This window comes from Erpetoichthys calabaricus, chromosome 5 (assembly GCF_900747795.2).
Source record: "Erpetoichthys calabaricus chromosome 5, fErpCal1.3, whole genome shotgun sequence".
Classification (NCBI taxonomy): domain Eukaryota; kingdom Metazoa; phylum Chordata; class Cladistia; order Polypteriformes; family Polypteridae; genus Erpetoichthys; species Erpetoichthys calabaricus.
In genome coordinates, this window is record NC_041398.2 from 209514747 (window position 1) to 209529368 (window position 14622).

A 14622-nucleotide genomic window follows, 5' to 3' on the forward strand; every position below is an offset into this window, starting at 1 on the left:
AAATGCCTTTGGATGGTAAAATGTGTTCAAGAGCATGCTGGCAGCTTGTTTTAGTTAAACAACACAAATCTACAAAATGTGAATCTGACTTACGTTGTGGTTATTTTGCAGAGAAACATCACCACCAAAGACATCAAATTAAACAAGAAGATTAAAGAAGACAAAGATAAGTATGTTTTTAGCATGTCCCACTCTTTTTAGATGCCACTGATGTTTTTATCACATTTTCCAACAGTTTACCTCATCAGAGATTAGACTTTGTCTGGTCAGGCCTTGACCCCCTGTTACCAAACAGTCCAGCCTCTCTCGTATCTTTTTTTGACCATTTGGTACATGCCCACTTTTCATCACTTTTGACAGCAGCACTGGTCAAACTTAATTTTCTACTTGTCTGCAGCAATTTATGATTTAGAGATTAGATTATAGGGTTATATAGCGGTTGGGGCGAATGAGCAGCAAAAATGTATTTTGCCTCAGGTGGCATTATGAAAAATATTGTGATTATTGTGGCAGTGTATAGTTTCACACACATATTATTGAAGGCATCAGCCCTGCTGTCAGGTATACTGTTACATGTTGGATTTTTAGGACTTTATCACACCAAGTGCCCCCCAGCATTTCAAATGCCCTGCTTACCATTTTGGTCTGGAGCTGGGACTGCAAAGTAATTGTGTAGCAATTCAGTGCATCTGTGAGTAAGCAAATTCAACCCAGCAGACTGGTGCTACCTGAAAGGTCACAAAAGCAGAGACGATGATACCAGCCAAATGCTGGTTTTGATCATGGCTGAATGTTCCAAAATGCATTTAATTTAACCACAGTGGTGTATTTTGTGACATACTCACACCACCGTGTATTTGACACACTACCTCATGGATTTCCATTCTTTTCTGTGTGCAGGATGATGCTAACAGAGCATCACAGTCAGCGAAAGAAGGAAGCACTGAATCTGATGACTGAAATCCTCTCTGAGAACAAGCAGCTTGCAGAAAATGAGCACCATGTCACAAAAGGCACCTATATGACGTTTGTAACCAGTCCAGGACGGAGATCAGCTAGAGAGTAAGAGGCCGCTGCTGCTGATCAGCAGCACTTCTATTTATAATCACTTAATTCTGATCTTTAGCACTGGAGCAGGTCAGGTTAGGGAGCGTGCACTGGAACAGCACATTGCCACACCCACCACACAATAAAACAGCTTGGCAACCCCCCTAGACAAACACACGGTCCAGTCCTACCCTCCAGAAATGACCATCTATCTGCTGCAGTCAGTTGTTACATGGGCTCCCCTTGGCCTTGTCCAGCCACTCAGGTCCTATATGTATGTTGTCTAGTTGGTCACTCATCATCCTAGCTAGTTCTTTTTATTGTGAGCTCATACAGTCTTTTTAATATCCAGCCATTAGACCCTCTTTATCCAGTTGAGGGTCATGTGGAGCCAAAAGCCTGTTGTGCTGGCATTGGGCATAGAGCAGCAACCAAACTCGAGTGAACAGTCACTTTTACAGTGGCAATTTAGTGTCACCAATAAACATATCACACACGTCTCTAGAATCTGAGCAAGGTAACTAGAGGAAAAAGGAATAAAACACACACAGTCATGAGAAGAGACAGCCACTGACCAGGACTCAAACCCAGAACGCTGGAGCTCTGAGGAGGTAGTGCCAAACCCTTGTGTTAGTGATGACTGCTGAAGACTGTGTCAGACAGCATGGGCAAAGATATGTGTGCAATGACTGCCACACATGTACTGGTGTTAGGGTGGCATGTCAAGTAAATGTCACTGGAAGATTGAGTGAGAAGAATAAGAAAGACTGGAGCCCTCCAACAGGTTGCCGTGTGTCCAGTGAGGTATAACATGAAGGTGACTACACAGCTCAAGTCTTTTCCAGTCTCCTCTTAAGTGTTATTTACATAGCATTGCTGAAAAAGTAGACCTGGGTTTCAAAATAAATATGGAACAAACTTAGTGACTCTATTCAGAAAATCTCCAAATTGAACATCCCTTCTTACTGGGTCATCTCCATGAATGCCATCCAAAGGTATAAAAACCTGAGCATGGCCCACCCTCTCCTCCTCTGGCAGCTGAGTGTCCAGGGAGGTGATGGGAAGGAGCTCTCTGCTGATTGGAACCATGTCATCGATTGCCCAGACAAACAGCAGTCCCTGAAACACCAGCCTCAGCAGACCAAAGTGAGGGCAGATGTTCTGAGAGATTCTACACATTCTGAAATCTTATAGATTTCCTGTGATTTTCGATTATGTTTTAATTGATAAATTAAATGTCAAAATCTCACTTTTATCACTTATTTTATTAATAACAGAATTGACATTTAGGGCAGTGCAGTGGTGCTGAGGTTAACTCTCATTTGGCACACTGTTTGAATCCCAGCCAGATCACACCGCGTGTGGATTTTGCACGTTCTCCCCATTCCCTCTTGCAGCCCAGAAGGATGTCTGAAGGTAGCTGTTGTCTCCAAATTTTTGAGCAAGTTAGTAGGTAACCTGTCATGGCCTGGTGTGTCACCAGAGAGGAATTGACCAGGGTGATGTTCCCTCTCTGTTTAGCCCTCAAGTGACAGCAAAGGGGATGTGTGAACCCAGGCCTCCTCAGCAAAATGAACTCAAGAGAAATTGCTGCTGTGCTTTGCTACACAACAGTGAGCGTCCATATCATCTTTACAGCCACACCATTGCCTTTAGACAGTTTGTTCTCTTTCCTTTCCAGGGGCAGAACTCTTCACCTTAACCAGCAAAAGGCTTCAGGGAACACACAGGGACACTCAACGTCTGCTTACCCGGGCAGAGGATCCAAAGGGGCAGGTAGGATTTGTGTTCGTTATTGGAATACGTCTGATCGCTCAGTTTAAATGTCATGTGATTTCACATTCAGTTATCCAAACTGAATAGCCTGTCTTTGTCGTTTTTAGGTCCACCATCTCGAGTGTCGCACAGAAGAACACCTGCTAAAGGAGGGCCTGGCGGTATACATAGTGACTTGGGGTTACACCGACCTGGTAAGTCTGAGGCTGTCATCCAGTCAAGCGATGGTTGCTGTTCTGAGTGCTTGACTATGTATGTTTGTTTTATTGCTTACCTGTAAACTGAGGTTTCACTTTGTAAATGTTTGTGGTAACACCTCTGTTTACTGAAGTAATCCCTGATCTGATGTTTGTGGGTAAAGGTAAGGCACAGTATCAAGGTCATGGAACACCATCTCATGTTTGCCTTTAAATGGAGCGATGTGTCCTTTTTGTGAAGTTTAAGGTATAGGTGTTAGTGTTAAACTTGGATTTTTAATCGTAGACCCCCAAATCATCACCAGTCTCAAGCAATCTTCATGTGAAGGACTCATTAAATGTCCATCTCACTTGAAATTGCAGTATTCCAGGTTTCAACATACATATGTATGTATGAATGAATATTTTATAAGCATGTTGTCCATTCAGATGTGCTTACTGTATTTGTAATCCAAGCAGCACCGACAAAAGTGTAGGCAAGTTCAGCATTCTACTGACTCATGACTCCTCCTCCTCCTCTTCCTCAGCAAGTGCACTCCCAATGGACCGCATGTCTCAATACACCCGCAGAGGAATGCTGACCAATGTGAACTCTTGGCAAAAGAATTCCCAAAGCAGTAAGGCAACAAGAAGCAATTCAGCTAACAAAGGGCACCTGACATCTAAAGAAGGTAAAATAAAACTGCCCGCCTTGTCCACCTCGTCAGTTGGAATGGCTAGCACAGTAGGGAGCTCGATTTTGGAGTGTTTATCAAGATAATGCGGCTTTTCTGTTGTAGGTACAGTCAAATCCTTACAAAGGAAGACAGATGCACAGAAAGAGACTGAAGTTCAGACAGAGCGCAACGTCGTTAGTCCGTGGAATCCGCCTGCTGAGATCAGGAAGCTCCTCGAGATGGACCAGGTGAGAAAAACGCAAAATCACAATGACAGCCATTTCTTACAAGACAATCAAGCCCTTATTTTGACAAAGTCGTCGAATGAAAATTATTACGGCTGCTTTCACATTTATATGCGCCTCTATTTCAACATCCTGTTACCTACTTTGTAATTCACGGGTTTTAACAGTTTCAGATGACATCATATTGCCCTCTTCTACCCACTGGTTACATTTAAAGCATATTTGTGTATTTGAAGTATAATTTTGCCTTTGCTACGGCAAATTGTGTCCAGAGATTTTTCAGGTAAGGAGGACAGAATTTTTTTGAGCTTAAGTCATCATACTCACTGATCAACATGCCAGAGAGAGGCAACCTGTTGTTTAGCACATGCAAGTAAGAATTTCCCTGATGATAATAGAGCCCCACTGAATTCGCTTTGGCTCAAAAACATGAAAATGTCTGGGAATCTCAGCAGACTCTGCAAAATGTATTGAAGTTAGTGGGAAATTAGAAAGTGAACTAGTTTTGAGTGGAATATAATGATGCAGTGGTCTTTGAAGTGTCACAGGATTAGGAAAATGTCTGCCAACTATCCTGGACCAATCATTATGGCCAAAAAAGTGACCTGAGCTGTGAGGCAGCAGTGCTAACCACTGTGCCTCCCCGAGTTCTTCATCTCTCTCTGAGCTCCTATCACTACAACTAACACACACCACAGGCCTAAGATGGACAGGGGTCAGTGTTAAATACTGTAGAGGGTGGTCCCTGTCACTGCCTGATCTGCGCTACACAGTGAGGGCTATAACATGCTTAATCCAGCAGTGGACACAACGTACAGTAAACCTGTGCAGAACAACGAAGCATTTTCATAATTTTTTTTTTTTTGCTTGTATTTGTTAAATTTGGCTACTCTGCGAATTTTCAGGAAAAAATCTGGCAAACAAGGCCACCAGTAAACCCAGGAAATTTGCTGTGAGAAATTCTGCTGAGAATTACGCTGATAGCATAAAATGAAAAGCACCTGAACGGATAGCAAGTCACCACTCGAGATGTCTAACTCGGGCCTGTGCAGAACCACATAGACATAGACGTACAGCCCAGTCGAGTGTGTAACACACTGACGTAAGGCTTTATAGCTGGGACTGATCGAGGTCAATGGTGCTTGTCCCACAGTGTAATAATAATAATAATAATAATAATTTATTTTATTTATAGGTTCCTTTCAAGGCACACAAGGACACCTTACAGAGCACATTAATAACAACAGTCACAACATAAAATTAATAAAATATTACAAAATAAATTCAATAATAAAATTAAATTTAAATTTATCAGCTAAAATAATCAGACAGACTAAGCCAGCTTAAAAAGATGTGTTTTAAAATGAGATTTAAAGGAAGGAAGAGAGTTGATATTACGAATGTCTTGTGGGAGAGAGTTCCAGAGGCGAGGGGCCACTCAACTGAAAGCTCTAAACCCCATGGTAGTCAAGTGAGCAGGAGGTATAATAAGATTGATAGGAGAAGAAGATCTAAGGATACGAGAAGGAATGGAGATGTGAAGAAGATCAGAAAGATAAGGAGGTGCCAGATCATGAAGGGTCTTATAAGTAATAAGCAGAATCTTAAAATCAATGCGGCATTTAATAGGGAGCCAGTGAAGCTGTTGGAGGACAGGAGTAATGTGTTCTATAGAAGGGTTCTGGTAATAATAAGAGCTGCAGCATTCTGAACTAATTGGAGTTTATAAAGGAGTTTGTGAGGAAGACCAGAAAGGATAGAATTACAATAATCAATACGAGATGTAACCAGAGCGTGAACAAGAATAGCAGTGCTGGTAGCTGAAAGATATGGACGTAAACGGCTGATATTATGTAGATGGAAATATGCAGACTGAGAGAAATTATTAATTTGTGCCTCGAATTTTAAGGTACTACCGAGAATAACACCTAAGCTCTTAACCTGGGAGGAAGAAGAGATCAGATAATTATCAACAGTCAGTGAAATATTATCACATTTATCTCAAACAGATTTAGTTCCTACCAGAAGAACCTCTGTTTTATCACTATTTCATTTAAGAAATTAGCAGACAGCCATGATTTAACTTCCTGCAGACAGTCAGAGAGGGAAGAAGGTGGAAGAGTGGAATCAGGCTTAGTGCACAGGTAGAGCTGGGTGTCATCAGCATAACAGTGAAAATGATTATTAAATTTCCTAAAGATATGACCAAGAGGCAGAAGATAAATATTAAATAGAAGGGGACCCAAGACAGAGCTCTGGACCTAACAACTAGGAAAACTTGTGATCTGAAATTTTTCAACTGTACAAACTGTGTACAATCAGAGAGATATGATTTAGATAGATAGATAGATAGATAGATAGATAGATAGATAGATAGATAGATAGATAGATACTTTATTAATCCCAAGGGGAAATTCACGTACTCCAGCAGCACCTTACTGATACAAAAAACAATATTAAATTAAAGATTGATAATAATGCAGGTAAAAACAGACAATAACTTTATATAATGTTAACGTTTACTCCCCCAGGTGGAATTTAAACCAGGCATGTGCAGTGCCAATAATACCAATCGATTTTAATCTCTCAAGAAGAATATCATGAGAGACTGTATCGAAGGCAGAGCTCAGATCAAAGAGCACAAGTATGGTGAACAGCCCAGAGTCAGCTGCCATCACCAACACCAGAGCAACTAATAGGATCAAGAATATGGCCTTGAGAGTGAGTAGGAAAGTCTATAAATTGCTTCAGACCAATACAAGGCAAGAAGTAAAATCCCTCGTAAGATTATCAGTAACAGTGTCCATATCCATATTACTAAACGAGAATGGTAAACCGGATATGGACGCAGGGACCTGCCCGTGGACGCAGGAGACATAGTGCGCAGGCGCCACACAAAGCCCCCCCCCCCCCCTTCCCAGAGCGAAATGGGAGAGACTACGAACCGTCTGACATGCCGCAAGCAGGATAAAGCGAGGTCAGAAATAAACGACAGAGTAGGGAACAAAGTAAAATGTCATAAAAAGGTTAAAGAACGGGGACAAACACATGGAGAGCAGGTTACAGATGATGAAAACTGGAATGCAACAGCTTCAAAAAAACCTAGGGACGAAACACATGCACAGCGAGATACAGAATATAAAGGCAGAAACAACAACAGTTCAACGTCCACACCACACAGCGGAGGCAGACCCGGAAGGTGCAGGCGCCTACATCGTGCGTCGGAAGGCTCGGGAAAGTACGAAAGGCAGAGGCGCCTACACAGCATGGTAAAACCCGACATAATACGGAAGGCGCAGGCGTTGCCGCCATATTGTGAGTGGCACTAATGCGTAATGAAGGTGCAGGCGTCACCGCTATATTGTGCATGGCACTACTGCGGAGTGAAGTTGGGAATAATGTGCTGCTTGGGATCGTACAAAATGCCGAATGCGACCCGCCGTCTGACACTGCGGAGGCAAAGCAGGCTCGGGTTCAAACTGAACGAGCTCGACTGACGGATATACGCCTACAACGCGCGTCTCAAACCGCAGAAGCAGGGCAAGCATGGGTTCAAAACAACACAAGCTCCTACAATGCGCGTCTGAAACTACGGCTGCCCAGCGGGCACGGATTCAAAACGCCAGGGGTAGGCGAGCGAAGCGAGCAGGGGGCGAAGCCCCCTTGTGTATATTAAAATCATCCAACAAAATAACATTAGGTGACATAGAACAAAGAGAATTTACAAACTCGGACAGTTCATTTAAAAAGTCCTTATTCAACTTGGGCAGTCGATAAATAGTGGCAAGTATAGTGGGAGTAGGTCCACTGATTTGCAATACAATGGATTCAAATGAGGCATACTGAGGCACAGTTTTAGATGATACTTTCAACTCTGCGCTGCAGATTATCGTGACACCTCCACCACGACCAGAGGCACGGGTTTGGCAAATGTAAACAAACCCCGGGGGTACAGCTTGATTAAGCTGCGAAAAATCACTGGGTTGCTGCCAGGTCTCAGTTAAGCCAACAAAATCAAACTTACAGTCCGCTAACAGATCATAGAGTATAGGACCCTTACCGGTGAGTGAGCAGACATTGAATAGCACAATGGCAAGTTTGATTTTCCCATGTGTCGTTATAGCCGACCTCATTAGGTTAGCTAGCACACTAAGGTCGGCAGCCTGTCCAGATCTCTGTGAAGTTCAAGGAAAAATAGACCAAAAAGACTGTATTGGCCTGTGGTCATAATATTTGAAGTTCCCTCGAGAACATGGTGAATGTATTTCCGACGAGAGAGACAGAAGAGAGACGCCAAAGGTGGTTTTGACGGGCAACTTCGAAGTTGAAGAAGCTCCACTGCCATATACTTGCAAATTGATGTCACTGGATAAAACATTAAAAACAGGACAATCCAAGCAAACACACTCCCAAGAAGCAGCTCGTCAATCCGTACCATGGATTCCAGCTGGAGAAAGCAAATCACCAGCAACCAGGTAAACACAGCAGCAGAGCAGTGGCATCCAGTGTTCGCTCATTAAGATCATTTCTTTTTGTACAGCCATGACAGTGCTTGGTGTGCAGGACTTGTGTATTGTGTCTCCAGCAACGTCTACACAGATGACAAGGACTGGTGCTGGTCCTCTCCTCATCTCTCTGGACACCACCTCACCAGGCCCTGTAATCCAGTCACGTGGATCCTCTTAAAAGTGCTACGCTGGTGATACGCAGCTGTACCCATCATTCTGTCCGGAGGACCGCACATTCATTATCAGTTACAATCTCGGCACCTCTCCGTTCATGAAAGAACACCATGTCCATCTCAGTGTGGCAAAGATGGACCTCCTTGTTATCCCCGTCAGCCCATCTGTCCAACACCCTATCTCTGTCAGCCTGGCTTGCCAACACCCACCGATTCTGTTCACCACCTTTGGGGGCAATTGATGACCAGCCGTCCTTCACCGAGCACATTCCAGCTGTCTCTCCCTCTTGCAGATTCATTCTGTATAACATCATCACAGCAGAATGGTGTATTTTTTATTTGACTAGAGAGCCCCCCTTAAATTCTTTTCCTCTCCTCTCTTTCTAGGATTGTTTCCCCCATGATTCACTGTCTCCTGATGTTGATGGCCTGTCAGAAAGCACTGGCAGCATTCTTAGCAAACTGGACTGGGCGGCAATAGAGAAGATGGTAGCCAGTGAAGAGATGTGAGAAGTTCTGTCTGAATTGTGAAGGCGTGCGCATGTCTGGGAGCTACTGGGTACGCACCTCGAGCTGGAGCTCCCCATCTTTACAGTCAGGTGGAGCAGGAAGGTAAGCGGCCAGATTCCACTTTCACTCCCCAGTGCAGTTAAGATGAAGACGTGTGGCTGAGTGCCTGGACAATGATGGGTCAAACAGAAACCAGAGGACATCAGCATGAAACAAATGTGCCTTCAAACCTCCACGAACTTTGAAATCAGCCACTGGGCTCCTCACTGTGGGCTCAGGCCGCTGCGTTTCGTTTATTCTTCACATGCAACCGACGTGTAGCTGGTGGTCAGCAAAATGGAATTTGTATTCTTGGGTTGTGTCCGCACTCTCCCTTCACAGTCTGACTTTATTTAAATGTCGTTTTAAATGTAACATTTTTCTCTAAATAATAATGTTATTTTGTACAGTTTTTGTAATTTATAAACTGGATAATTAAACTGTCATCTTTTAAAGTTTGACTTTTCTGCTTCTGAAATGTATTCATCAGTGCACCTTTCACCGAGAAACTGGGGCTTTAGGTGAGTCAGTGAACTAGCGGACTGTCGAGCCCTTTGTGAGCTGAGAGGACAAAATACGTAAACTTCACTGATGCTGCACCCCAAACTACGAGGAACAATTGTGAGTGCGGGAACTTCCAGGAGTCATAGGCTGCATAGATGGAACTCCGGATGCTGAGGAATACAAGAACCGTAAGAACTGGCTTTCCATAAATGTCCATGTCCAGGGTGTATGCACTCCTCACACTCACAGTCTTCACACATTGTTACACGTTAGGAAGGCTCAACTCGTGATTCGCAGACCTTCCTTAACCTCCTTGGCGTTAGTCCCGAGCGTCACTCGAGCAACTTTATAGGCGCGTCTCATGTAAGCGTTAGACCGGAGGATTACTCGGGCTGTAAAAGTGCCAACAGTGTTAGTGCCGAGCGTTGCTCTGGAAACGAAGTAGGCGTGTCCTGCGTAAGCGATAGGCGAGTGTTACCCAGGCAACGGTGCAGACACGTCTTCTAGTCTCGTGAGAAACGTTTATCCGCAGCCCAGGCATTACACGCTCTTCACAGTGAAACGAGCAGCGATGACAAAATGAATCTGTCTTCAGACGGTGAAATCGAGAGCGATTCTGATGAATGTGAACGTGACGCTCGTGTCAATCACACTTGTGCAGTGTGCTGTTCAAACGCTCATCAGCCTGGAAAGGAAATCCGCACGGAATCACGCAATTGTTGTCCCAACTGTAACGTTGGATTGTGTAGCTCATGTGCTTCAAGGTATACCACACATTTTGACAGTATATACGGTATTAGCATTATTTATATTATTCATCATCATCATTATTTGTATCATTATTATATTTTCTACACTTCTGACTTTTTAGTGTTTTGCATGTTTTACAATTGAAAGATAAGATTTAACAAAAATGTCACTTTCAAGTCAAAAAATGCAACGCTTTTTACATTTTTTGTTATTTTGAGAAAACGTAACGCTAAGGAGGTCAACTCGTCCCTGCGCTGTCAGTTTGTCACAGGAGATCATAATGGAAGTTGGCTTGGTGACAACGGTGGCTGTGCTCAGAAGCCATACTTGCACCCACCAACAGCTGAGCGGCAGCGCTACAAGCAGGCCGATGTGTGCACTCTGGGGGTCTGCTAGAGCAAGTTTGGTGCTTGGAGGGGTCGCTTTCAGTGCCTTTGGTCCAAACCGAGAAGACGTTGTATTGCCATCACTGCGCCCACCGCCACCGCCGTCCTTCACAACTGGCAGAAACAGCAAGGGTGGCCAACAGAAGAGGACAACAGTCCTAATGTACCAACATTTGTGACAGACCACAGAGAAGGAGGGCCTTACATGCAGAGCCGCTTTTGCATTTCGTCACTTTAAGAGTAGATATGTTTGGTTTTTTTACATTTTTATCCTTCTGCTCAGATCAGAGACCTTTTCACATGTAATGAACAAATAAAATACAGTTAAGCTCATAAGTTTACATACCCTACCTACAATTTGTAAATTGTGTACCATACTTTAAAAGAGATGACTGACCTGGCAGAAGACATTTCATTTGCTTTTAATGGGATCCAAAATAGCACAACCATTAAACAGAACATACTAATAAGGAAAATAATGAGACGGTCCCTGTTCATAAGTTTACATACCGTTAGTTCTTAATACTGTTTATTGTCCCCTTTAGCGTCAATGATGGCATGCAGTCTTTTGTGATAGTTGTGGATGAGCTCATTAATTTTCTCATGTGGTAGAACTGCCTATTGTTCTTGGCGAAAAGCCTCCAGGTCCTGTAAATTTGGGGGTTTTCTTGCATGAACTGCACAATTGAGATGAAATTGAGGTCAGAATGCTATGATGGCCACTCCAGCACCTTCAGTTTTCTCTGCTGTAGTCACCAAAGGGTCAACTTGGGTTTGTGTTTTGAGTCATTGCCATGTTGAAAGATCCAAGTGCGTCCCATGGTCAGCTTCCGGACTGATGAATGCAAGTTGTCCTCTCAATATTTTCTGGTAACATACTGTATTCATCTTGCCATCAATTTTCACTAAGTTACTTGTGCCGCTGTAGCTCACACACCCCCAGAACATCAGAGATCCACCTCCATGCTTCATAGTAGGGATGGCGTACTTTTGGTCATGGGTCTTGTTGCATCCTCTCCAAACATAGTATTTATGGTTGTGGCCATAAAGTTCAGTGTTGGCCTCATTACTCCAAAGTACTTTGTTCCAGAAGTATTGATACTTGTCTAGATGCTGTTTGGCATACTGTAAGTGGGCTGTGAATGAAGGGAAGTATTTGAATATCTTTTAGTTCCATATTTTATATGTAGTAGAAACATGACACGTTCAATTCCAAGTCAGACCATTAACAAACTGCATCAGGTCTGCGTTGGGCTTTTACTGGAAGCACAGACAAGGAATATTCATCAGTTCAAACCTGAGCAGTGGCGACTCGTTTCTCTTCAAACTCAGGTTCTCTTCGGGTTTCCTGCACTTTTGGGTTTTTCTTCTGAAACTGCATTTTTAAAGTCAGCCCACCAGATTTCAATGGCGCTGCCGTGAGGGTACTGAGCTGACCTCTCAGTAAGGAACCTTGATGTTGCTCGCTTGTTTGGGGTCGTCGTCTTGTTATGACACCCATTTCAGAGGCATTTCCTCATTTTTAATAATATTTTAATAATAATGGGTTTGTGTCCCATGTCCTCCCTGTGTGGTAGCACTTTGAGTAGTGAGAATAGTGCAATATAAATATAATGAGTTATTATTATCATTAGGTATTGTGATGTATTCAAGCTGATCTCTGGTCTACCATTAAACAGGCCCAACAGCGTAGTATGAACCACATCCCCATACCATGATTGCTGTGCCACCCACTTCACTGTCCTCCAGTGTACCCAGGGGTCCTCAGACGTACTGGTGATGACCACTAGACCTGAAAAGAACAATTTTACTCTCACAAGTCCACAGAATGTTTCTCCATTTCTCTTTGGGCCAATCGATGTGCTCCTTGGCAAATTGTATGCGATTCTGCACAGGCTGTTTTTTTCAACAGTGGTGCTTTACGGGGGCTTCATGGTCTTCTGACTGTAACAGTAGAGGCAGCCGTCAACTTACGACATATGGATCTGACGACCATTTGACTTACAACCGCTACTGCGTCTCACGGCCAAATGACAGTTTTTCACAACGCCAGCTCCAAAGGCCGTGACTCCTGCATCTCGATCTCAGTTTATTACCTGCAGCGGTTTCGACTACGTTCAGTTACATTTGTCTTACAGGAAAAAGACGATTGATCTCGACATAAAAAAGAAGGTGATCAAGCAGCATGAGGGAGGAAAGAAAGTGACTGCGATCGCATGTGACACTAAGTTATCCCATTGTAACCAATGCCCACCACACACGCTGTACTGATGCACACTGGCTTTGAGTCACGTTAACCTCTGGACCTTCTGTGTTGTGACTCACTGTGGTATAGCAGGTCCACAGCTTCCGCCAAAGGCCGGTTTTAAATAAATAATCACCGCACTCGCGGCGTAGCGAGGGGGCATGGTGGTGTGTGGCTGAAGCGGTTCCTGAGGAGTTCGTGATGTGGGCATTTCTCGCCTAAGCGCACAGGTAAGAAATGGTCCACATCTGTAGTTGTTCCCAGGAGCTGCTGATTGCTGCGACTGCCACGTTCCCCTTCATAAATAGAAGCGTGAGTTGGCTAAAAGGAGAAGAAAAGAAACGAACGGAGGTTGCAGGAGGAAGCAGGAAGCAGTGGAGAGAGAGAGAGAAAGCCGGTGAAAGTGAGTGAGTTGAGTGAGTGAGTGAAGGCTCGCGTGCCGCTGAGCAGGTAGCCTGGGTGTTGGGCCGACACCCATGGAGTAGTCGTAGTGGTCGCTCCCGCTGAGTTTATAGTGAAGAGCGAAGTGACCAGAAGGCGGATGACTCTCCACGTAAGGCAGTGGGAGTCGGGACTTGAGGTGTGTATTCTCCAGCCTGGTCGCTGTCTGGAGGAGCCTGCCGGAGTCAGGGGTCAATGAGGTGATCCGATCAGCTGAAACAGGCAGAGAGAAGGTCCGCTGCAGGTCGGGCGACTCCCCTGTTGAGAAGCCCAAACGGGAGAAGCAGGGGAGCTGCCAGAGGAAAGGAGACACCGGGCTTGTTTTGGTTTTAAAAGATTTCTTCCTGCGTTATTTTAACCTCGTTGTTTTAAAGATTTTTTTCTAATGGATTTTAACCTCCACTTTTCACTTTTGTTTTATTGGATTATTTATTTAATGACTTTTGAAGCATGGCACTCAATTAATTTGAACATTGTTTTTGATTGTTGTTTTAAATAAAAGCACTTGGCACTTTTGTACACCATGCCCTTGTTCCATTGTTGTGCCTCACTGCAAGCTCATCAGTGACATTTCCAACGGTGTTGGGTTCAAGGGCTCTCGGACAGAAGATGGGAGCATGGAGTCGAACCCGCATCGTCACACTCACGATGTGCCACTTTGTGCGAGGGGTCATGAAACCACACTGCACTCCTTTGTCTGTTAACGGTTATTATTAACGGGCTGCAATGTTAAAACAGAAAACCTACGAGTGCTCAAACTCTGCTGGCACAACTCCTGACATCACAGTTAACGCAATGAACTCTGGGAGAGGCTAACACTGGTGACGTCACACAATACAGCCAAAGATAGGATTCATGAAAATGTTAAAGGTTTGGCACCCATTCGAGGAACAGTAATCCATCCATCCATTGTCTCCCGCTTATCCGAGGTCGGATCGCAGGGGCAGCAGCTTGAGCAGAGATGCCCAGACTTCCACTTCTTCTAGCTCTTCCAGGAGAATCCCGAGGCGTTCCCAGGCCAGTCGAGAGACATAGTCCCTCCAACGTGTCCTGGGTCTTCCCCGGGGCCTCCTCCCGGTTAGACGTGCCCAGAACACCTCACCAGGGAGGCGTCCAGGAGGCATCCTAATCAGATGCCTGAGCCA

At 44.3% G+C, this 14622-nt stretch overlaps 1 protein-coding gene across 1 annotated transcript in view; it reads left to right on the forward strand.

Annotated features, from left to right (window-relative positions):
* Window positions 1-9612, forward strand: part of cplane1 (ciliogenesis and planar polarity effector 1) — a 122559-nt gene extending 112947 nt beyond the window's left edge. The window contains exons 49-55 of the mRNA XM_028802447.2: window positions 112-170; window positions 901-1062; window positions 2729-2823; window positions 2931-3017; window positions 3548-3691; window positions 3800-3924; window positions 8990-9612. Of these exons, the coding sequence (XP_028658280.2) occupies window positions 112-170; window positions 901-1062; window positions 2729-2823; window positions 2931-3017; window positions 3548-3691; window positions 3800-3924; window positions 8990-9112 (795 nt within the window). The 3' untranslated portion in view covers window positions 9113-9612. The remainder of the gene's footprint in view (window positions 1-111; window positions 171-900; window positions 1063-2728; window positions 2824-2930; window positions 3018-3547; window positions 3692-3799; window positions 3925-8989) is intronic.
* Window positions 9613-14622: the final 5010 nt, after the last annotated feature.